The sequence below is a fragment of the Branchiostoma floridae genome, chromosome 11, assembly GCF_000003815.2.
Source record: "Branchiostoma floridae strain S238N-H82 chromosome 11, Bfl_VNyyK, whole genome shotgun sequence".
NCBI lineage: Eukaryota > Metazoa > Chordata > Leptocardii > Amphioxiformes > Branchiostomatidae > Branchiostoma > Branchiostoma floridae.
This window is the reverse complement of record NC_049989.1, coordinates 16321577-16346977: the sequence shown is the minus strand read 5'-3', so window position 1 is coordinate 16346977 and position 25401 is coordinate 16321577. Positions and strand designations below refer to the sequence as shown.

At 39.7% G+C, this 25401-nt stretch overlaps 1 protein-coding gene across 7 annotated transcripts in view; it reads right to left on the bottom strand.

The window, feature by feature from the left end:
• The window catches only part of LOC118426496 (serine/arginine repetitive matrix protein 2-like), a 155702-nt gene that overhangs the window by 7323 nt on the left and 122978 nt on the right, over positions 1–25401 (bottom strand). For 5 of the 7 annotated variants that reach the window (XM_035835938.1, XM_035835937.1, XM_035835939.1 and 2 more), the window contains 11 exons: positions 16215–16400; positions 15678–15755; positions 15054–15083; positions 11934–11996; positions 9029–9064; positions 8061–8117; positions 5982–6122; positions 4867–5047; positions 4278–4513; positions 3501–3692; positions 1582–1674 (listed from right to left, as the gene is read on the bottom strand). In XM_035835938.1, coding sequence (XP_035691831.1) covers positions 1582–1674; positions 3501–3692; positions 4278–4513; positions 4867–5047; positions 5982–6122; positions 8061–8117; positions 9029–9064; positions 11934–11996; positions 15054–15083; positions 15678–15755; positions 16215–16400 — 1293 coding nt within the window. The remainder of the gene's footprint in view (positions 1–1581; positions 1675–3500; positions 3693–4277; positions 4514–4866; positions 5048–5981; positions 6123–8060; positions 8118–9028; positions 9065–11933; positions 11997–15053; positions 15084–15677; positions 15756–16214; positions 16401–25401) is intronic. The other 2 variants (XM_035835940.1, XM_035835943.1) reach the window with 2 other exon arrangements.

Here is a 25401-nt window from a genome sequence, read left to right as displayed (position 1 = left end):
TACGATTGACGGTAAACTTGGTATAATCTCTACTTTGCTCTCGTCATTAGTAAGCCCCGAAAGTGTAAATGCAGGCTTATAGGATCTGTTCATTCTCTACTAGGTTCAACATGCACTCCGCCAAATCTTTTCTTTCTCCAGTCTAACAAGAATACAACTCCGGACATACAGCCGAGGAAGTTGCCAGCACAACTAATGCCGATCTTTGTCTTGTTTCCGATTGGTTTTCCGACTGGGGGCTCGAACTACACCCTGATAAGTGCAAAGTTATGTGTATAAAGGCTTACCAAAGCAAGGTCCAACTACCCCCCATCTACCTAGCCGGTCAAATCCTCGAACAGGTGACTTCCTACACTCACCTAGGCGTCACCATGCACTATACACTCCGGTGGAAAGAACATGCTGAAACCGTTTCCAGTAAGTCGAAAAAGGTTCTCGGGCTCCTGAGCAAACTACAGCGCAAACTGTCCCGAGAAGCCTTGGAGCTTGCCTATAACACTCTTGTACGCACGAAATTAGAGTACGCATCCATCCTCTTTAGCAACATTAGCGTTACTGCGAGCAAGACCATGGAGAGGGTACAGTACCATGCTGGACGCCTCGTCTCAGGAGCGATGGCACGTACCCCTCATGACAAACTACTAGAAGAACTAGAGTGGGACAGTCTCGCAACCAGAAGAGACTACAACAGACTACTTACCATGCAAAAACTAGTGACAGGCTCCGTACCAGCCCATCTCCAGCCACTAGTCCCTACTACCAGAGAGAGCCGACGGCGACTACACCTTCGTCTTCGGAACGACACACATCTACAAGTCCCGTACTGCCGAACCACCACGTACAAGAACAGTTTTGTCCCCTACAGCACACGACTCTGGAATAGTCTTCCCAGGGAAGTAAAGGAAGCCACATCTTACAACCAGTTCAAAAAGAAGTGCAGAGATCACATGCTGTCTTCCCGTCAACACCAGAAGTTTCGTAGACTTGGAAATCGCCAGAGCAACATCCTTACTACCAGACTACGTCTTGGCTGGTGTCAGCTCAACTCTACGTTGGCTAAGTTCAACATCACAACCCGGAGCTGTGCTTGTGGTGCTACGTCCGAGACGGTTGCACACTTTCTACTTCACTGTCCTCTGCACACGGCTGCACGGCAAACCCTAGCTTCTTCAGTGCTCCAACTTGTCGGCCAGTCTCTCTCAACCGGAGTCCTCCTTAATGGTTCTCCAGGTCAAAACTCTGCTACAAACCAAAAACTCTCAGACGCTCTGCATTCATTTTTAACATCAACAAACCGATTTACAGCACCTTCCATCTGCTCCTCATAGCTTACGTAGCCTATGTGGCCTATTATGTACATATGTGTAATTTAGATTTGTTTGTTGTATCTTTGTGGGTCAGCCGTCATCAGCTTGAATAGACTGCCTAGGCTGGCCCAGTGTAATGACTTGTTGTCATTTTCAATAAATAAATAATGGTTTTGACTGCTAGTCGGCATAAAACAATTTTTGTGACTTGGAGATTTCTTGCCTCACTCTATCTTGCTCTGGATTGTTTCAGAGATTAAAGTTTTGATCGTACCTCCTGGGGCTGTAGCTGGGACTGCGCCTGGCCGGGGAGACGTCCCTGCTTATCCTGCCCACAGGAGAGTAGCTCAGGGACCGGGAATCTCGCCTGGAACAACAGAGTTGTGTGTGTTACTTTGGGTTGGACAAGTTTTACAAAAATTACTTGTCCTATTGGGCAAGTACATAGAAGATTTACTTGCCGAGACAAACTTTTCACTTGCCCAAAAATTTGAATCACATTTCTATGTATTTTCACTTCCAGCAATGGAATTTATTAAATAATTGGCTCTATTTTTCTGTGTTGACCAAAGCTTGATGCTATGACAGTAAAACTAGCAAGTATATCAAAATCTCATTCATGGAAAAATCTTACTAGCCAGATCGGGCAAGTGGTGTAGGACATGCGCTTGGGCGATCAGCACTTTCACTTGTCCGGAACAATTGGACTAATGGACCTGTTACTGGTTACTTTGGGACTTCAACACACTTTCATAATTATAGGATTGTCAGACATTTTCTATCAATACATTTGATATACAATTACCCAAGCCGCAACTCTGACCTATGTAGACAAAATATTAGGTAAATTTTGTTAATACAATATTTGCTGTTCAAAGTTTCTGTTTGCTCTCGTCTCTCATGTGGTTTTAGTATCTACATCTAATTTTGTACGCCAATAACTATTTGTTAAGGAGAGGAATTTGCATCATAAATTAAACACCAGATGATTGCTTTCCAAGATGGTTGTTTTCCAATTACCATGCTAACTTGTCACTCAATATATTCTGAAGTTGTTTTGAGAACTTTTTAAAATGTGTCAATGAAGAATCAAGCAAGAAAAAAAATTAAGCAAGAAAAAAAATTAAAACCTATACCTGTACTTTTGTCTGCAATATTTATGTCTTCTCCTGGTCAACAGATCATAAGAATAAAAAATAAATAAAAATTTCAAACAAAAAACAAAAAAAACAATCAGTCCAAAAAAAATTAATTGCTTTATGAGAAAAAAATGGAAGAAAAAGGTTGAAAGCATAGTAAAAAAAAACAAACACAAAAATTCAGCAGCAACAAAATCAGCACCAAGGACTACAACTGCATCTGTCACTTCCTTTTCTCTTCAAGTCTCCAAAAGAAGTTGGATACTTAAAGTTAACCATCAATTTGACTGTCCCTGTAGCTCAACTGGTAGCAGCCTCACAGTTGTGCTCTTGGTTCCAAACAGTTGGTGACTGAGAGTCACATGTTTAAATATCAGTTAATCACAGCTAAAAGAGACTGAGTGTTTCAAATTTTCTTTTTTCCCTCGCATGGTTGTCGAGTGGAACAGACTGCCGGGGCACACTGCCCAGGCCCCGTCAGTTGAGGCCTTTAAGGCCGGTTTGGCTGCCTTGCCCTAATCCGCACGCCACCCCCACCCCCCCACGACACCCCAGTGGGGTTTTTAGAGGGTAACGAAGACGAAGATGAAGAACCCGGTTCACATCTGGATCTCAGTTGGGGCTGCAGTCGTCTTTCAGAAGGGACATAAAATGGAGGTCCTGTGTTTGAGCAGGTGCCTCCAGCATGTTAAAGGGGAAGGACTGGCAACCCTTCTCTGTAAAAGTACACCCTTCTGCAGGAACAGTAATACCCCTGTCACATTATCCACGATATTTGTGTGTATCGATGGAAGATCAGCCAAATTTAAGGTCAAAGTTTGCGCGTATTTCTCACCCGAAAACCGGCCCTGTCACATATAAGCCATACTTTGTACCTTGTGCAATTGTTGTGCAACAAAGTTATTATTATAAGCAAGGCTCGGGCAATTGCCGCTGAATCGGCCTCCGATCAATTTTCGCCAAATGTGACCGGGGTATAAGGAACTTATTGCCCTATGTGCTAATAGGTACTGACTAAACGAATGAACGAACAAACAAAAACTATCAATCATACCTCCTCTGTGCTGGTGGGGAGGGGCTCTTGGACCGGGAGTAGCTGCGAGATTTCCGTGCCGGCGCAGGGGAGGGCGAGCGAGAGGGAGAACGGGAGTAGCTCCGAGAGCGGCTGCGAGCGGCGGGCGATCGGGAATAGCTCCGAGACCGTCGCATCTCCTGTTGCTTCTTTGGCGACTCCTCCCGAGACATCCTGTAGTAGGCGATCAACATCAAGATTACGTTTATCTGACTCGGCAAAATCACGTTAACAAATGTCGCTGCAGTGCGAAAGGAAGAAAGAGTGGCAAACTCAGTCCCTAGACTCACTCTGCTAGACCAGTAAAAACAACAGACAACAAAACTAGGACGAGATGGAAGGGAACGTAAAGAAAACTCAAAAGTTCGTACCTGATGACTTTCTTTCATTCATTAGTTTCCTTGTTAATGGCATGAAGTAAGAATAGATTATTAAGAGATAAACAAACACAGTAAGTAGACAGGATACGCTATCGAGTTTTACTGTAACGGGGCCAATATAAGTGCGTTAAGCATTGATAGGGATTTAGTTCAAGAATTCTTTTGACTTGCACAGCAAGCAATTTGGTGAATGAGTTAGTGGTGGATGACCTGTAGTAGGGAGGAAGTTAGAAAAACTGTACAGCTTTTCCATGCTTAGTGTAAAACAATGTTGCCATAAGAAAATTAGAATGATGAAAAGATCTACTAAAAACTGATTTTTATCCTTGTGTTGCCCCATACAAGGATATGGACAAACTAATAATCCTTTATCTTCTACCTTGCTCTTTTCTCCTTGGGTGGAGACACCGATCCTCTTGACCTCTCAGAGTCGGAGTGTGACGATGACCTTGACCTTGCAGTCCTTCCGTCGCGGCTGGAAGGACGTTGTCCGGAGCTGTGACCCCTGTCTGCCGCCTGCGGTGGCGAGCGAAAGCTTCTGTTGTCCTTTTGAGGCGGGGACTGGTAACGCCTGGCGTCTGAAGCACGAGGGCGCTGTGCAATGGGGGACTCCGCCTGAAACATTTCATGATCATAGAAGACTTAAAACGACCAAAATACTGTAAATGCAGAAACTTTTGCAGTATTTTAATCTTTGCCGTTTTTGCGGTGGCTGCTTCATGGTGCTACCGCGTGCTTAAAACCACCATGAGTGTACTGGTGAATGTAGCTGAGGTACATTGTATTTTGAAAAGTATCTTTTAAGAGAAATCAGAAATGGCAAAACAATGATGCAAGAAGGTCACAAAAACATGTTATTTTACTCATCATGGTAGAATCTAAGCAGTCTGTTTGAGGAAAATCTTTTGGCAACTGCTCATTAGTGGATCCATAACTGTCCCTTGGTGTATGGAGTTCAGTTGTCATACCTGTCTGCCGTTCCTCTCATGAGTCAGCCTGTGGGGGGGACTCTGCTGCGTGGGGGGGCTGGGGGAGCGGGAGGGGGGGCTGCGGCTGGGCTTCCCTCCCTTGTGCTTCCTGGGGCTCCCACTGCCAGACTTGCTGAACTTTGACGACTTGGACTTTCTCTCTGGCGAGGGGCTTGCAGAGCTGTAGGCACACGAGTCACATCTTCAGCAACCTTAGTAGATTCATAGTCACAGTACAGTTTAGATATGAAACTTATCTTCTCTTACATTTTCACCATCACAAAGAGGTGCAGTGAAGTCAAATTCATTTCAGTCTAATCAATAAATGTAAAAAAAAAAGGTCTACATTCATCATATCTTTGAAATAATAAGTTCATGAGTGTGGTGAGCTCTTGAATATACTCCAGTCATGTCTCTCCTCAAACACAGATATCTATCTAGAGTCCTATCCATGGGACGTCCCTAACCAAAGCTAGGTACTCAAGCTAGGTGACGTGAGGAAATTTGTGTTTTTCCCAAGGGCACAACGTCCGGCATCCTACAAGACTCAAAACCAGGACGTATGGGCTTGGAGCCAAACACCAACTGTTACACTGTGCAAAGCAATAGTTTTTTTCCATTGTAAGTTTTGTTCCCCTTTGAACAAAACCTATTTAGTAAGCATTTGCACGAACCCTATGAGATTCGTACGAACATTATGTGACACGCACGAATCACTATGCGAAAACACATGAACCTTACGAAAATCACACGAATCACTATGCAAAAAAGTACGGGACCCTATGAAAATCACACCAATCACTATGCAAAAACATACGGACATCATGAAAATCACACAAATCACTATGCGAAAATGTATAAACCTTATATGATTTGCACAAACCTTATGCGAACTGCGGTGGTTGGCCGGTTTCGCATAAGGTTCGCGCAAATCGCACAAGGTTCGTGTCTGTCACATAGTGATTTGTGTGAATCACATAAAGTCAGTACATTTTCGCATAGTAATACGTGTGATTTTCATAAGGTTCGTGCGTTTTTGCACAGTGATTCGTGCATGTCACATACGAATCTCATAGGGTTGGTGCAAATGCTTAGGCACCCCTGTTGAAGCTGACCTTCTGGAGCTGCTACTGTTGCTGCTGCTGTCCGAGTCAGAGTCGGAGGAGCTGGAGCTGCTGGAGGGGGTCGGGGTGCGCTCCTTCCTCTTCTTCTTCTTCCCATGTTTCTCCTTCCGCGGAGGCGTCTTACTCAGGGATCTGGGCAACAGAAGGGTTCTCATCTTAACATGGTACAGCATCTACATGTTGTGAGACTTTCACTCGGATAGGTCAAACATCTGGAAGAAATGCTGCCGGACTAAAAGCTTTACTTATCGCTACAAAAAGGAGTGTCAAATGGATTTGTATCATCTTACGCAAGCTAAGAAAGCAAAATTAAAGGACAAATTACTTAACGTAATTTACCTAAACAAATCATCATGTTCAAAAGATACTAGCAATAATGGTATTGGGATTCAGTTTTATACGAGGTTAGGTTAAATTATTCCACAGCATTTCTTCCAAAATGTTCCCAAAATCACATTTTCATTTCCTCAGTCTCTAAGAAGAGAACACAAAACTGTCACAGGACAGTTTCAGCTGACTCATCATATATATATATATAGCACACTTAGAGATACTTGACTAAAAGTAGCCCACATCTGGACCTTATCATCCTGTTGCTGTAGTCCCTCTATATGAGATGAAGTGCACATGTCTACCTGTACATGTATATTATCTGGCAAGGCATACCCTTGCACCTCTGAGAAATGCTATCTGGCATGCAACAACGCATAGCGATGCCCCTGGAACCATTATTTCCTCGCCAACACTTAACAAAGATCTAAGACAGTTTACAGGGGATTTGTTATCCACTGAGGTAGAGTAGACTTTAACTAGTTGGACGCTATGAAAAAATTGAAGAGATGACAACGATCGGGTGGTCGTAGCGGTTGACAAGCTGTTAAACCATCACCATCATCACCACAAAACTAGAAAACACTTGGAATTACCAGGGAAGAGCCACAAGGAACAAGGTATTAAAGGAAATCACCAAATCTCAAAGCTGCGTCGTGAGTCAGCATGAGAGAAAAAGCAACAATACATATGTAAGTGTGGGTGCAGAGTTAGTACTGTGCCAAAGTGTAAAGTAGGTGGCACGAGACCATTTTATGTACACTTGACGTAGCCTATTACCGATGGCACTACTACATTGGGAATCATAGTCTTATGGTCCCATTAGAAGTGTTGTACCTTCTTCAGACTGCATTTTGCAGTGTTTGTTGAATCTTGAATGACACCACACATACCAGAAGAGGATACAGCAAGCAACGGGTTTTCAGCGCAGCCTCAAAACAGAACAGACTCTTCCATTTTGACCGCAGGGAGGTGATTTTTGTGCATTTCTTCATTATGATAATACAGAATCGGTGTTACCTTCTTTTTCAAGATTCAAACCTAGAATCAAATGGTACAGTAACTGATACTTCTTGAATTGGAAAAGGGCAAAAATCAGACTTTTTCCTATGCAAGGATAAGGAAACCTCATCTAGATGCACAGTTTCTGTCTAATGTTTATCACCTTGTGCTGTATGGATGGTGATGCTTTTCAAGGTGGAAATACGTTTCCTGTTGAAAACAGATGCAGATTTTAGGCACCTGGCCCTCGTAAAGGCGTGCTACCACCGCACTTGCGTCAAGCTTGTGTCACTGCGGGGTTCGTTCACTGCGTCACTGTTTTTGTATTTTCTCCGATTTTTTATAATTTAGATATTGCATTATACGTAAAAGTATGACTTAGAAGACAACAAAATACACAAAAAGAAAGAAAATTTGTTCTTTATCTCTAAACTTTGTTGATTATCTTTCGAACCCCGCAGTGATGCAAGCTTGATACAAGTGCTGTGTGAGCGCACCGGGACCAAAACTCTATACTGTTTATCTCATAGGCAAAAAAAGCTAGAATCATCGAAGAAACAAGCTTTGAGAAGTCCTAACTCTAAGAACCACAGGCATTAGAAGAACTGCTTGCAGTATCCACTCCTGGTATTCCCTAAATCATGCCATGGTATACCTTACCACAACATACACTGGTTTTCACTCCACACAAATATTTATATTTAGTAACACAATAATTACTATAAAAGAGTTTCCTACCTCTTGCGTCGCTTGCTCTTTTCCTTGTGTTTGCGCTTGGGGGAAGGACTTTTGGATCTGACAAGGCAACAGACAAGAGAAATCGCTGTAGACACAGAGACATGGAGAACACGATAGAGGAAGGCAAGATCGACTTAGCTGAAGTTTTTCCCATCAGTTTGACTAAGAAATGATAAAAAGGCTATGTTAGAAAGGTACAGTATTACAAGATTGATGATGTCATTTCATTCTGGCCAAAGAGAAGAAACTTTCGCATTGTTTTTCATATACTGAATCTGTTATAATTAACCTTAGCATATACTATAAGATGTTAAAAACAAGTAATATTTCCTAACTGTTGTACACCATAAGAAAACACATCTATACATAAAGCTTACAGTCACTACATTACAAGTAACATGTTTCATGTATCCTTGAAACAAGCCATACTACTACATGTATATATAGTAAGCAATGAATTCCTTTGCTAGATAATTTCTTTATTGAAAAATACTAGATTGCAGGCTTACAAACAGTCTATCAAGGAATATATAAGGACATGTTGATTCGATTATATGAATAACATACTGTGAGTCATTCAAAGCTGTTGCAAAATGAGCAAATACATGTATATACATGTACCTCAAGGTGAAAAAAACAGAAAAAAAGATACTAATGTCGCAGAAAGCCAAAGTCAAGGAAGAAGATATAATTTAATAATAATGGCAATTTCTTTTTGCAAAAATTAATTTTTTGCATGCTTGCATCAGTTTGTGGGTTCACAGGGGAATGTCATACATACATTTCGAATCAGCATGGCATTAGTAGTATAAAATAACTAAAAGTATGCATAGCTGCATGCACTGTCCTGTGATTCTACTATTAAACAAAACCTATCATGACATTTACTTGTTCTACTTGTTTGAGAAAACGAGAGACAATTCAATAGTGCACACATTACCACTGGTGAGTCATCATCAGCCACATACCTATGTTTTCTGCCGGACTTAGAGCGGGACTCAGATCTGCAAATAACGGGTAAAACAAACCAGAGGTGCGATCGTTAGCGACGTCTTCCGTACTCTACTCCATGTTTTAAGACAAGACACTATTGCCACAGAATGGAAATATGGGGGTGGGGGGTAAGGTTGAATGAGATGAGAAGGGTGGTGGTCTTAGTCTCAGTTGGTGCATGGGGTTTGCTGATGGAGAAGAAATGATTATGTGACTGCATGATGGGAGTGTGTGCGACAAATTGCTATGCCTGCCTGCCGGCATGCAGACCATGCTTTCCCACTCACCACGCTGAGACATAAACCCCAAACAGGCAAGGAGGAAGGTGGAGGGGGAGGGGGGTAGTGGCAGGGAGAGAAGCATTAGGAAAAAGACGATCAAAATCAAAACGTTGTAGTAGCAATACATGGTTGGGCCGACTGAGATTTGGGATTGCACAAGGAAAGCATGACAGCAAAGACAGTTATGTTATACATCCATTTATTGGCACTACTGATCAAAAATAAAACTACATGGAGGAAGAAGTTAGATGGTGCACTTACTCAGGGCTTCCCTATAGGCAGCTTTAGCAAGAAATCCGATAATGGGGATCTGAGATTGGTAATTCATGGTGAAACAGGCGAACGGGACTGACCGACTGACTGGCACCTTTCATGCAAGCTTGTTACTGATGAGTTACTGATCATGACTGGCCAAGCTCTTAACAAACCTTGCCACCCGTCAACGAGCAATTTTAAATATCCAGATTCAAGCTGCGACGTCTAAGATTTGGAGATGCACCTTTTGCTTTTTAAGAAAGATACTGATGTTTTTTTTCTCTTTTTTTTTACTCTATGGTATTGTTAATGACATTATCAAGAATAGGCGAAAAGTTGGCACAATTTGGAGTTACGCACCACGTAATCTGAAGCTATGCTGCAATATTACAAACCCTGTTATCTAAACAGTTCAATCTGCATTATTCTAATTAAAAGATACACCAATAATTCATGACGTGAAAAAAAGACTAGATTCTAAATCTACGCAGCAGGTGCATCATGCCCAATGTGCAGAATGGATTTATTTAGAAAATAAGAGGTGATTGCAGCAGTAGTATCCTGAGGTAAGAGAACAAGCCTTTTTCTGGAGGCAACTGGTTAAACAAATGCCATAGGGCAATGATAAAACATGAATTTTCTAGAAAGTCTTTCTAAGAAAGACTAAAAACAAAAAAGAAGGCAAGCTCTCTTATCTCAGGACGGAGATTAAAGCAAAGCACACCTTTTTGCACATCATGATAAATTTGTTATGATTTTCTTTTGTTAAACTTGTTTTTCTTTCATCTGTTTCCCTGTATATCAGGAATATAATTCATGCAGTGATTTGTTTACTAAGCAAATAGTGTTTAATGACCATGCAGACAAGTACTGAATACAGCCTGACTAGTTTATTATCATGCGTCTTACCCCATGTCTATCAGCTCCAAGAGACTAACTAGTAGATATAATATTCTACGCTCAGTATTTTTTTTTCACCAAAAATATTTTTCAATGGATTTGTTCTTCTATCATTTTAGCCCACATTAAAATCCGACACATCAAAATAAATTTTGTTACACAATAAACTATGCACAATTATGACATCTGCGATAAGCAAAGCTGTAAAGCAAAATGGTACCTACTAAATATATATTAGAAAACTACGAAATGTGTTTAAAATCAAGACACATTTAAAATATCAATCTGTTACACATATAAACCATAATTCAAACATAAGCAAAGGAAAAAAAGTCAGACTGCAGCTGAAAAATAAATGGAAACGTAGAGTGAGGACACTTAACAATCAAAATTCAAAACTATACCAAATACTGAATATGTTTTAACAACAAATTCAAGCTGTGCACAAATCAACGGGGAATGTTGTATGATTGGATCATGCATGTGACTTGCCGAGTGTACTCTACTACGATTGGCTGAACTACAAGAGGTACGGGATAAGTGTACGACAATCCACATCCATGATTGGTTGTTAGCCGCTAGTTAGAATCAGCGTAAGTATCACTTTCTCTAACGTTAGCTCAAGACAGCACAAACATATAGTGTATTACCTTGGATCGAGTAGAAAATAATGAGCCTGCTAAACATTAATGACTATCGAAGCACAAGAGAAAAATGAAAGAAAAAAGGTCTTTATTCAATACAGTCATGTCAGAGACGAGATCAAAAGAGCACAATGACCATGGTATATACCAGGATATTGTCCATACCATTGTCCAATGCCCACATTGTCCACACATGGACACAGCAACTTATTCCCTGACTGTAGACTTCAGTTTTAAGCATTTCCTTCTTCAAGTTTTGTACACTCAAAATGCATTCTTTGTCAACTGATATATTTTGCCAGGAAATAGCCACTGTAATGGCAAAGAGCAGTTACTCAAAAAACTGGATATGATTTTGGAAACGGTCAGTAGCCACTATAACTTCACCATTTTTCAATAAGAAAACATTTCTAAAACAGTTTTTTCCACAATCAGGGAAAGAGCTGCGATACAACCACAAGTCTGTTGGCAGTTAATACTTGCCACCCATTTTAGCTTACTGGGTTGACAAAATGACAACACCACAATCATTATTTATACACAGCCTGTGTGTACTTACACATGGTCTTAGGGATCGGCTTCTTTTACACATGCTTCAATGCTAGCAAAATAATTCTCCCAAACTTTTGGTGGACGGCGCTTGTATTCTTCTTACTCATACATCTTTCTTTATAGAAATCTATATTACATGAGTTAGCTTTCAATATGGAGCTATGGTTAGATTAGGACACATGATGTTTGTAATGCGGTTACAAAGTCCATGATGATGTCATGGGGTTGAGGGGGAACGTCGTGCATACCTTTCGCGGTTGTGCTTGCGAGACCGCTTTTTCTCCTTACGCTCAGGCGACGAGCTCCGTGACCTACGGCCAACAAGAACAATCGTTTACCTTCAACATGTTGCACTTTCATTGGACAAATCACTTAACAACAACTATCATCTTTATGACACCCCCTCACTGTATTTAAGCAGCATTCCAGCAAACCTTTACCTCAAAAGCTGAAAAATAACTGAGCAATAATGGATGAAGATTCATTATAATGGAATACCATTACGTAAAGCAAGCAAAACAACTTGGACAATCCCAGATAAACAGAAATTACTAAGTCCAATGTCACAGCATTCTGACTATATTACAGTGAAAGTCATGCATCGTTGCAAATTCAACTTCAAAAATTCACCATCATTCTGATTGTAGCTACATGTACATGTAGCTTCACCAAAATTATGCCAGGTGGTTGATGTACATGGTGCATGCAAGGAAATGACTTTTGCATGTTGCAATAGGGAAATATTGGAATTCAAAGAAGTGTTTGCAAAACCAAAGAACACATATTTTTCCTTCCAGTTATTCATCGATTTCAACATAAACGTAATATTGAAACTGTACTGTCTGATACTGGTTCGAATGACTCTGTATTTTGTTAATATATCAAGATTTCTAAAAGAAACAATGTCTGTAAAAAATGATTCCCCAAAGAAAATTTGTCAAATAATTATTAAGATTTCTGAAAGTCACAATAAATCTTCTACATTCATATTATTTCCAATGTCAGGTGTATTGTAGGACTGCCAAGTCTGTCAGTACTGAATAGAAAGTCCTCATCTTTCTATGCAGTGAACGTTCCCTTCAAGAAAGGTTAAGTAACCATGCTGACAGGCTATCTCTCACTAAAGTCTGGAGGAAGTTACTCTGACTCAGACACTGAGAGAAAGTTCACTGAGCTGTGCCTGAGCGGAATGGAAACGTTATCTGAACCTCAGCAGGCCATTGGGAGTTGGGAATGCATTTCACTTTCATAAAGTGGATGCTGTATTATCCTCTTTTTGTATCACATATTGACTGCGCATATTTTGGAGCAGTGCTGGTAAAAAATTTGTAGTTTACTGTAAAGTACTTGCATCGTAAGATTTTTATGGTGATACTAAAAAGCAAAATTACAATCATGCTTACATTTTAGGTGAACACAAGATTTCATGAATTCAGTTGAGGTCTATAATGAGCGGTGTGTCTGCATCATAAGATCTTACCAGTACCTTGATTTTAACCCTACAAATGGAACTACAAAGGGGATAAGGCCAAACCAATTTTATTTGTTGTTTCTCAGATTTCCCGACCCTATTTTTTCCGATTTGAGGAAAAAAAAACTTTTCAAATTGATGGCCACACCTCGTGTTGACAAAATTTCAATGCCTCTCCTTTGTCAAATCAACTATGGGCCTCAAATTACAGTAGCTGTACATATGTATGTGCTTATTTTGGATGGTATGTTTATCATTTTTCTTCAAACTTTGGACTTTGCTACAAGGGACCCCCTAAATGTTGAAAGTTGAGGTTTTCCTGTCCTATCTCTTGTACCCTTAACTTTTTGGGGAAAAAAATTTTTTTTGACCGACCGACTCAATTTTCTTCTGAAAAAATCTGAAAAACAACAAATAAAATTGGTGCGGCCTAAGTACTTGTAAACTTCCAGCTTTCCTCTAACATTGTCTACAAGAGGAAGACTTCTGGATTTGGCAGAAGCTGAAAAATGGATATCATCCTTATTAAATAGTCTTGTACTTGAGATGCCCCAGAGTCATGTTTGAAGACATTTTTCCTTTCATCTAATAACACCCACCCACCAACAAATCACGATTGTGCAGTAATACCCAAACTTTGACCTTCAAACTTTGTTATAATGCACAGACAGGCTTATCATCTCAAAAGGTCTTCTCATTGGAGCAGAAAGGTCACTGCAGATGTCAAAGGTTAAGAACCTGATTGACCCCGTTGTCTCTATATGTCAGACAATCTGTAATAACAGGAAATTCAGAGGGATTTCCCTTTTTGATTGGTAAGTCATTATTCGAGATTACGCTATAATGAAAAGGAAGCAATTTCACATCAGGGATTGTATCTAATAATTAATCTCTTGTTTCAAAGATTTCCTGCGAGATTAACTCAATGAAATATGCTTAATAAAAAAAATTCTGCAGTTCATTTTATGGCAAAGACTTGTAAAAGACAATTATAGTTGATGTTTCTGATTACCCGGTATTAATAATCAATGTCATGACCAATATTTACTACAATTTAATTTAAAAAAATATTAACCAGTAGGATTTCAGAATTTCAATGGAGGACTTCAGGTTAGTTGCATGATTTTTGGAATAAAGAATCTAACTATATATCATTCATTCAATTTTAGGGCATAGAATGCTATATTCCAAATATAATTCAATCTCTACAACTGGATACAAAATGGAAGTATATCTCGTTATTTATCCAGTTGAAGAGATTGAATTGTATTTGAATATTATATGTAGACCTGGATGTCTAACCTTTATAAAACCGTATAGAATGCTTTAGTTTAAGACATTGGATCAGGTTTACTAGCTATCAACAGACCAAATTAATCTTAGATGACACAAACTGATATTGGCCATATGTAGGAGAATTCTTGTACACAACCAGGTTAAACTTACTTGCTTACGTTTCGGTGTCGATCAGAAACCTTCCTTTAGAGCTTCTGACTGGAGTTCTGCTTCTTGCCGCTATATGTAGCCAATGTAGGTGTCGCTTTTGCGGCGAGAACACTATCCCGAGGGGGGATACAAACTTGGCCACATTTGGGATAGTGTTCTCGCTGAAAAGCGCCACCTTCATCGGCTTCATATAGCTTCGAGAAGCAGAACTCCAGTCAGAAGCTAAGAGGAAGTTGTCTGATAGACATCGAAACGTAAGCAAGTAAGTTTAACGTGGTTGTGTACAAGAATTCTCTTATATCCTATATTCTACCAACCTGAGTAAACTATTTTCGGAATGATATTGGCCGTGTTTGACGATACGATAGGTATTTACTAGACTGTGCGCAAGCCAATTAAGAGTAAGGAAAATCAAGAAAAGTGTGGGGAAAACTAAGCAATAACACCTTACCTCCTCACAACTCCATTTTTCCGTTTTTTGCTTGGAAAATGTCAAAATCAAGAGACATTAGGCATGCATTTTACAAAGTGTGAGTTCCATTGTGGTAATGAGTGCACAGGGAGGCCCACGGTATTCACAAAATCAAAATAGGTGACTATTTTGGTTCTACCGGTAGTAATTTTCATGTCTCTTGATTGTGATATGGGTGTGCAATGCAAAAAGAAAAAGTGGTGTACACATAGATAGTCCTACATTCAAGGATGAACAAAATTCCTGATCAAGGAGGATTCAAGAAGTGCACCTAAGAACCACTATATGCATGTTGTCCTGTTTGCTTTTTTGTGCTGAATATCATTTTATTTTGGAAATACAAATAATTTTCCTTCACATCATTCCAAATTTGCTATAGCACAATAAAACTATTGTTTCTCCCTAGGAAAAACTAAAACGTCTAGAGGGACTCAAACAGTTAAAAATCAATTTCTCTCATGTCCATTGCCCCTGTGATTCATTACATAACATGTATTCTCTGTTGAGAGCCTTCGCTAAAATACCAACTGTACTGTTAATCGTTAATGGTAAGCCCGGGGATGGCCAAATTGGTGGAAATTCAGACATGATGCTGATAATCACCTGCTGCGACCTCTTCCAGACTTCTTCTTCTTCTTCTTAGGTGGTGGTGAGGGAGAGGAGCTTGGCTCACGGATCATACTGAGGAAAGCAGGTGGAGAAGTTAGGATTGAAGAAGGAAGGAAGAGTGCAAAAGTCAACACAACAAGTGAACATACAGTTTGTAAAAGCCGATCCAGTTGTTCTTACATCCCTTCTACTAGGGGGGGGGGGTACCAGTTAAGAAAATTCACGTACAGTTACAGGTCTGGACCTGAACCTGGACCTAATTATCTGTGAAAACGTGTGAATGGGCAATACTCAAAACATTTTGCTACATTGGAATCTGTTTGATGGAGAATACCGAAGATCATTGGCATTTTAGAATCCCATCTTCATGTAAAAAACACTAACTGCCTCTGTCAAATAACGTCAAAGTCAAAGCGAAGGCATTGATGAACAACTACTGTCCTTTCAGCACCCTGGACAGCATACATTAAAACTGAAACAGAAATTAATTCAAACACCAGACATCTTTTAGATTAACTGCATCCAACTCACTTGTACTTCTTCTGCTGCTGCTGCTGCAGCTGCTGTTGTTTCCTGGCCTCCGCCTCCTTGGCTCGGCGGGCGGGGTCGAAGGAGCTGCCGTCCACGTAGCCTTCCGAGATGCCGAAGGCCTCCTTCATCTTGAGGTTCTTCTTCTCATTGGCTTCTGCCAGCTGGTGGCTCTCCTTAGGATTTGCACTGAAAGGGAAAGAAATCCATGATATATATATATAGCTAAAACCTTGACATACACTGCTGCAAGGTATTCATTGATCAAACGATGATGAAGGATGATACTTCTTCACCAGCAACGCTGTGGAGGTGACGTTAGGGTTGACAAACTGTTCAGTATTCTCGCAGCTTTCACTTCATCACCACCAGGCTGAATCTATACTAAGTCCTATCCAAGTCTGGGCACCATCTTTCTGAGTGGGTGTCCATCAAATGTGCAATTATGGGCTTGTGGGTGCTGAACTGTGCATCCTGATATTTTTATTTTGCTCTTCCTTCCATCAAATGTGAGCATTCCTTTAGGCCCCACATGAAGAATGTTATACTGTATTGCATATCAAATTGTTGAGACTCCCAATCAACTTGCTAGTCATAAAAGTTGCTTCTTCTGCAACTTTTACACTGTAAATGTTGAAATTTTAGTGGCGGTTTTATATTTGTGGTTTGGGCAGTGACCTCTTCACTGTGAACTTCAAACCACCATGAAAATACTTTTGACCTTGTTTCAACCTTGAACTTAAAATGCTGCCTGCTAAGATGCCATTTTCTCCCTGCAAGAAATTTACTCTATGCAAAGTTATTAAAGAAATTTACAGTAGTTAAAACAGTTACTGCATACCTGTCAAGAGTTTGATAGATTGAACACATGTAAACTCCTGAAAATTACTGTATGATTCTTGCAGGGTAACATACACCATTAAACTGACAACAACATTAATATGCTGTGGTGCGATGGGACCTTTGATAATAACATATCACACAAGTACAAGTTTCTAATTCAGATCATTCCCCAGGAACCCACAATTAGATTTTCCACGCACATGTTACAGGAAATGACAGTGTCATGGTAGATGATGAATTACATGTAACATTGATTATGGAAGCCTAATCACTTTTCTACCAGGATCTGTACATCAGGGATCTATACAAACTTCATCCCAACTCCAGTAATATGTCACACTCATATGCAACAACGCAAACCCATTTTGAACTCAGAGGGCAACATTTCGCGAAAATTCAGCATAATTTTTTGGTAGAATTTTGTACTCACACAAAATATATTGTATTGTATCCAATTTTGAGAAAATGTATTCATATTCACAATATACAGCAAATATCCTAACAGTTCTTAGCCCTGTATGGCTACAAGGAGAATTCAAAGAACAAAGCAAAAACAATATAATTTTTCCTACCAAGTAAAACAGAATTATAGACATTTCTTACAGGTACCAACAGTTCTGACGTGACTAAGCCTCTATGGATTTATCATCTTATTTTTTTTGTCCAGAAGCTTTACACTGGCAGAACGAAAATAGAATTACAATTAGTTATCATAAAAGTGATGATCTAACAGTTGAAAAATGCAGAAAACATGAACACTTCTTCATAAACTTTTATCTCCTTGCGATTCCATCACCTCTGACAGAATTGGCAGTCCTCCACAAGCAAAACTCTTATTTTATACCTTAAAACTGGTGAGTTAGTGCCCTGGGCATGGATGAAAAAATATAATTATAGGGGCTACAATATCCATCAGTGGAGTTGATGTTAATACTTAAAGACTTGTAATCCACTGTGAATTTTGAGTTTAAGGAACTATATCATTTATTCGAAGCAGGCATCAAACAATATAAAACTTGTGGAGCTTTATCTATGCTACCTATAGGAACCTGAATTGCAAAGTGGGTAGAGTCATCGCCTTGCAGTCAGTACGTGTGAGTTTGATCCCGGCCAAGTCATACCAAAGACTTTAGAAATTATAGTACATGCTGCTTTTTCTGCTTAGCACTCAGCACTTGGGAAAAAGTATGGTAGTTGAACACTGCCAGTGGAATAGTTCCTTGCTGTAGTGATTGCACAAAGCTGTGTGGCCCAAGGGCGACAGTAATGGAGATGGGTGCTGCCTGATGCACCGTTCGGTGCGGGAAGGACTTTTTTTCACTTAGGTGCATACAGTGTGCGTATAGCCACAGAGTTTAAATTACTATATAATAATGTAACACAATCATAAAGCAGTACAAATTGTACCGTGACCACACATCACTTAATACATGGTATAACACACTAGCAATACAAAATAATACATAACTCTAAAAACTGAAGCCACACACATCACTTAAATTTATGAAATTCGCAATGGACAGAATTTCCTTACACGCTGTGCAAAATCTGAAGACACACTTTATGAAATTCACAATGGAATGAATTTCCTTACATGCTGTACAAAATCCTTTTCGTTTCTGTTGTTAAAATCTTTTCACGATCCTTTTTAACTTGAGTGACTTGAAAACTGAGAAATTTTGTTGGTACATCAATCATTATGGGTATTCCTATCTGTGTGGAGCATTCTATTACAAGCTTATAATATGCAGAATTATGCATTTCACTCTGCTCTTATGCCTATCTGGTTATGATACTGCTTACATCTCATATCCCATTACTATACACAAATACTCTAGACAATACACTGAATTAGGACTTAGTGAAGTGTGAAATTACTTATGACTAGTCCTAGATACGAGGAAGACTACACTTAATTGTGTTTTATGGCTGTCAATAATGGAGGGACACCCTTGAGATGAATCCGACACACCAAGACGTTTCAAACCGCTATCAAATCACAACAGTTTTATAAGCATGAAACAAGATACAGGTGTAAATCCCCAAAGAATTTACACTATCGTTCTATGATTGACATAAAGAGATAATGCAAAAATCGATTGCAAGTGCAAAATTTTGAATAACATGCTAAATAGTATAATGTGTATCTTTATCTGTATAGCCAGTATAACCGCCATTTGTGTAACACACCAGCTTTCCAGGCAAGCAGCACTGGAGTAGCTGTTTATAATATCACATGGCCAAACTTTATTTTCTTTGCATGCTTGCATCCATTTTGGTGTTCCCATAGGATGTCAACCATATAATGGACCAACACGGCCTAAGTAAGAATAGAAGTTACTTGGTGCAGTGTTACAGTTGATCAGTGTGCTAGGACTACTGATGAATACTGCCACCAATAGTAACGTAGGTTTGACAAATTTGTGGACTCCAGGAAAATGGGAATTGACTGCCACAGGGAGACCACCAGCAATTTGTATGCAGGCACTGTCACCAGTTATATATCTGTATGCCTTTAGGTTCCATTTCTAAGGTGCGGAAAACCAGCATAAACTGATTAAATCTTCTGCAAAATCGCTCTTATGGAAACCATCAATCTGTCATCATGTAAGTGTGTGGGGAAGCAGTTTTTCTCTAATATGTTAGATCTTTTTTTTTTATTTACTTAGAGTTCACCGCAAAACAAGGCTGTTGGAGCCACTTAGACGTTTTGGGTTACAAAGTAAATCTGTAAACAGTAAAGTTATCGATTACAAATAAATGTAATTTGTACATACATGTACGTGTATATCTGCAAAATGGCAAATGCCTCAAATCGCCGAGAAAATATCAGAATTCAAAAACAGATACTAATATCGCAGAACATGGAAATAATCTATTGCTCTGTATACCATTCTATGCATGTGTGTTGTCATTGTTCAATCGTCCTAATGACCAGTTAGATTTCACAATGAAGGTAATTGATTTTTGGGAAAACCTTTCTTTGATATACTCAAATCAACATGGCCTGGCGTACTTATGACATGGCAAGCTTTCAAAAGTTGATGGGGGCAGGATAGTTTTTGTTTTGTCAACGAATTTAGGGGATGACAAGAACAAGGAAAATATTTTGAGAGACACACGTGTACCATTATTGCTGAAACTTTCTTTACTTCTTCAACACCAAAAACATTTCACCATTTTTAAAAGATGAGCAGCTTCTACAAGTCGATAATGCATGCCATGATGAAAACAGCCAAGTTGAAGATCATCAACAGACTGTCGTGGAAACGTCTCTTTTTCTTGGCTGGCTGATTCTTCAGACAGAAGTTGAATCCCGGATAAGATTCCGCGCCAGTTTTCTTGGAATTGATGCGCCTCCCACAGAATAGGTTCTAACTGCGGGGCACTTCATCAGTGTTGTAATGAGGTGGAACTGCTACATAGTTGCTTCTAATAGCTGGCAGGAAATTGCAATCCTCCTCAGGCACCTGCTCGGTGATCACTTCGAATCTGCTGCCACGGCAAAACGGTCGCAAATTTACGAGCTTCTGTCGTATAATCTTCGCAGCTGGGTGCCGACGTGGCTTCGAAAATGGTCCGAGGATTTTACGTGAGGAAGGGAGCGGATTTACATGCAAATTTCCGCGTCATGTTCTTGGCTGGAGAGGCTTGCTGTCTGTCAGGGAAAGATGAGCGCCTAATCTGCTTGTCTGGAAATTCACAATCATGACAGAACCCCCCATCAGCAAGCTAATGTTCCTGGGGTTAGGTTTCATCCACTGAAACTGTAACAATTTTTCTTTTTTTTTATAGCGAAGTAAATCGTTGAGGATAATAACCTTTGTCTTCTATTCTGTATACCTTATGGGCTGCAGATAGATTTTGACATATAGAAAAGTATGAATAAATGGAGATATCACTCACACGTCATAGTCCAATACGCATGACTTCTTTTACTGGAAATGTACAAATATAAATGTACTGACATTCGTTTTATGCTCCACATGTCTCTACCCAGTCGTTCATTTGCAACGAGGCGATTTTCATTTTACAATCATGCTGCACAGAATCAGATGCCGGCGCTTAAACATTACTTTTCACAAAGCTAGGCTGTATATTTGGACTGTAGTCATGACAAAATGTAATCTTGTCAGAGTTTCATTACAAAGTTTGAGCTCAAAGATTCCAAACTTGATCTTACTGTACCATTGAGTGTTTTTTTCATCTCTCAACTGTGATATGATTTCGATTAATTTCGACTTGAAGCTTCTTCCTACATTCACATAGCATACAGGGTTACAATTTGAAGCTTTGTATACTAGTATGCCATGCAAAGAATCATGACTACATTTGACAAATTTTGAGGGGCCAGAGGCACATACATGCCAAAATACATTGTACATTGTCTACAAATTTGCCATATTAGTACAATGTATTCTCCCTCATTTTCTTCTGAAAATGAATACCCCATTATGACTTTAAATGGACTCCTACATTGTAAATGCTGTTATTCCTCTTGCAACTCACGAGAATGTATTACTGTCTTCAAAGACATTACTGCGTGACCAAACAGACTTTACCAAACAAGTTTGCTGAAATGAAGCACTGCGTTTCTTTTGAATTCCAAGACCATAACCATAAGGCCTTGGCAGAGAACCACTTTCGGGGACAATTCGTCTTAATCAAGAGCCTTATTTCCATTTCAAACATGCACAAGGCTTTGATAACATGCCTGGACTTCACAATACAGCCCTGCTGTATTTTGTCATCCGCCGACGGCGAGCCAATCACAGTAATTGGTCTACAGTGAAGTACCAACCAGATTCACAATCATTACAGCGCTCCTCTGAAGACGTTCTGTTGGCAACAACTTGGAATTTATCACTTAAGAACAGTGCCATTTTCGTGGAAGTCATTGCATATTCTCCAAAGTTACTGTTCACAAAGTTATAGCCCCAGGCTGAGAGTACAAATGTATTTCTAACGCATTGAGGTGCATAAAAAATGATAAAAAACAAGTCCGCGGGACAAAAACCTCAGTGAAGTAATTATGGTGTTTAACAGTGTGGGATAAGGTGTTTTTTTACCCTCTTTACAAGAAATAACAATTTCCTTGAATTTGAAAACCCATTTCCATTTATGTCCACAAGTTGTTTATTCCAGCACTATTAAAACCAAGGCAGTGTAGCCAGTCCAAGCCTAACCTCTGCTTGGACAAAAGGTAATTGCCCCTAATATAAGCTTCCTGGCCCCAGCTGTGGACTGTACCACACCTTCAAGATGGGGGTGTCCTCCAGTTTTTTCATTAGTAATTTACTTAGAAATACTACGGTGCCCAATAAGGCAATGGGTATCATCTCTGCATTCTACCAGATGACACAAAAAAGTACATTAATGTACAAATCCATCCAAAGGATCTTGAGTTTATAGCTGGGAACACGGAGACTCAATCAACAACGATACCCCGTAGGAGGTTAAAGTCCCCAACAGGTTCTGTTTGCACACCTTTACATGTCTTCAAGGGAGACCTAGTTTCTAAAAACATTTTTCAACATCCACACTTTATTCTGATGAAATCAACTGACCTTCCAACCAACTAGTTTACGATTGAACAATTTTTCATTCTTGACAAAAACATATGGTTCCACTGGCAGGGTCTTCTCAATTATTCAAGACTGGCTGCAGAGACCAGATATTTTGAAGGCACTCACCAAATAGGTCTTTGAATAATTTACATCCGGACAAAGCATTTATAGCATTGAACTGTAAACTATTACGTGTCAGCGAGGGACCATGAATCCAGTCTGCTGTCCTTGAAAAGGTGGCACCTGGACATTAAACATGTCATTTGAGCAGGATTTTTCTTGAGAGAAAAGTTGTAAAATTGTATAAAAGAGCTATTTCTATCTTGCTTTATTCAATGTCTACAAAAGGATCAACAGTTTCAGTGAACAATTTAGTCACCTCCCCACAAATTCATTTCCTTTTTATCAGGCAAAAAGAGTAAGATGGGGGCATCAATGCAGCTACCTACAGTCTTTCTTGCCTCAAATTACAATGTCTTGCTGATGAAAAAATTTGGTTGGCTTCCCAAAAGCACATTCATTTGCTTTTATCAGGCAAGAAAGAGAAAAATAGTGGCATCAATGCTGATGATCATAATCTTTCCTGCCACAAATAAAGAATTCTTGCCAGTAGAGACATCTTTCTTGCCTCAAATTGAGATGTCTTGCCAATGAAAATTTGGTTAGCTTCCCACAAGCACATTCATTTGCTTCCATCAGGCAAGAAAAACAGAAATTGTGGCATCAACGCTTATGGTCTTTCCTGCCACAAATAAAGAATTCTTGCCAGTAGAGACACATTTCGTGCCTCAAATTGAGATGTCTTGCCAATGAAAATTTGGTTAGCTTCCCACAAGCACATTCATTTGCTTTCATCAGGTAAGAGAGAGAAAAATAGTGGCATCAATGCTTCTGGTCTTTCCTGCCACAAATAAAGAATTCTTGCCAGTAGAGACGCCTTTTTTGCCTCAAATTGAGATGTCTTGCCAATGAAAATTTGGTTAGCTTCCCACAAGCACATTCATTTGCTTTCATCAGGTAAGAGAGAGAAAAATAGTGGCATCAATGCTTCTGGTCTTTCCTGCCACAAATAAAGAATTCTTGCCAGTAGAGACGCCTTTTTTGCCTCAAATTGAGATGTCTTGCCAATGAAAATTTGGTTAGCTTCCCACAAGCACATTCATTTGCTTTTATCAGGTAAGAGAGAGAAAAATAGTGGCATCATGCTGATAATTATGGTCTTTACTGCCACAAATAAAGAATTCTTGCCAGTAGAGACATTTTTCTTGCCTCAAATTGAGATGTCTTGCCAATGAAAATTTGGTTAGCTTCCCACAAGCACATTCATTTGCTTCCATCAGGCAAGACAGGGAAAAAATATCATCAATGCTGATAATTATGGTCTTGTCTGCCACAAATTAAGAATTCTTGCCAGCGGAGACGTTACAAAGATTACACTAATCAGTCTTGGTGGCCACAGATTGGCAGTCTTAAAGATTTTCCATTTTCTTGAAGATTCTCCATTTCCTTCCCATTAAGCCCAACATGCCTAACCCTATCAAGCCAAATTAGAATCCACCCAGTGATTGTCGCCATCTTTGAGGTGCACTTACTATGCTGGCCAGGCACTTATAATTACCAGGAAGATGAAATATTCTACATGTAGTAGTAGTTTTGTTAGTGATTACAGCTGGATGTGCAAAGGGTAGATGTGACATTGTTTGGCATGAACTTTAACTTTATGCTGTGACACCGTGTGTTATGCCAAAGCATGTTTACACAAGCTATACAGATACAGAAGCTGGTGTGTTATGTTGTAAGGTGGTTACACTGGCTATACATATAATACAGATACAGAAGCTAGTGTGTTACACTGAAATACGGTTACACTGGCTATACAGGCACAGACACAGAAGCTGGTTTGTTACACTGAAAGGCATAACACCGACTAAAGGTGTACACCGGCTATACATATCATATAAATTTAGATACAGAAGCTGGAGTACTGTGTTATAATTACACTGAAGGCCAGTTACACTGGCTGTACAGATTCAAACACAGATGCTGTTAAGTCGTCTGGAATTCATTCAATAACTGAGCTCTTGTCCCTCGAGCAAAGAAAGACTTGAACAACTCCACCATTGGAGATGGGAACAAATAGAAAGCAGTGCCATTATTGGAAATCAATTCATCTGATATATCTAGTCATTGACAACAGCATAAAACATCATTGCCTTAGTAGAACAGAGTGGTATTTTTAGTACTTTATGGCACAGCAAAGCCAGTAGATTCCCTGTTTGGGACATTTCACTTCCCGGGTAAATTGGAAAATGGCAAACGATCAAACAGATCGAAATTATGAAGAGAAATCCGATGTACATAGGTGGGACCCAAGCTCCCTGGAGAAAGCAAGTAATTGGATGAAAAATTGATCTTGTAGAGGGTGCACCTGCACTCAAATCGTGGGTACTTTGGAGAATTTCACCAACCTCTTCAACAAAAGTCAGACCTTGCTAACTTGTGAGATCTCTACCAAGGTAACCTTGCAGAAAAAAGGGACATCTTGAATTACTGAAATTATTCCACACCACTGGTTACGTTATTAGATATCAAAAATTGATGTGCCATGGAGGCAGTTTCCCCCATTATTTCATCCCATTCTTATAGACGAGGGGGTAGTTATCCTCAATGTGCCATAACTCAGGGTCTCGTATTTCCATATGATTAATCCAAATCTACCAAACGAGACCAATTACTGTTAGTGCTGGAGTACTACGTGTAGTGTGCTCACGCACTTCCAC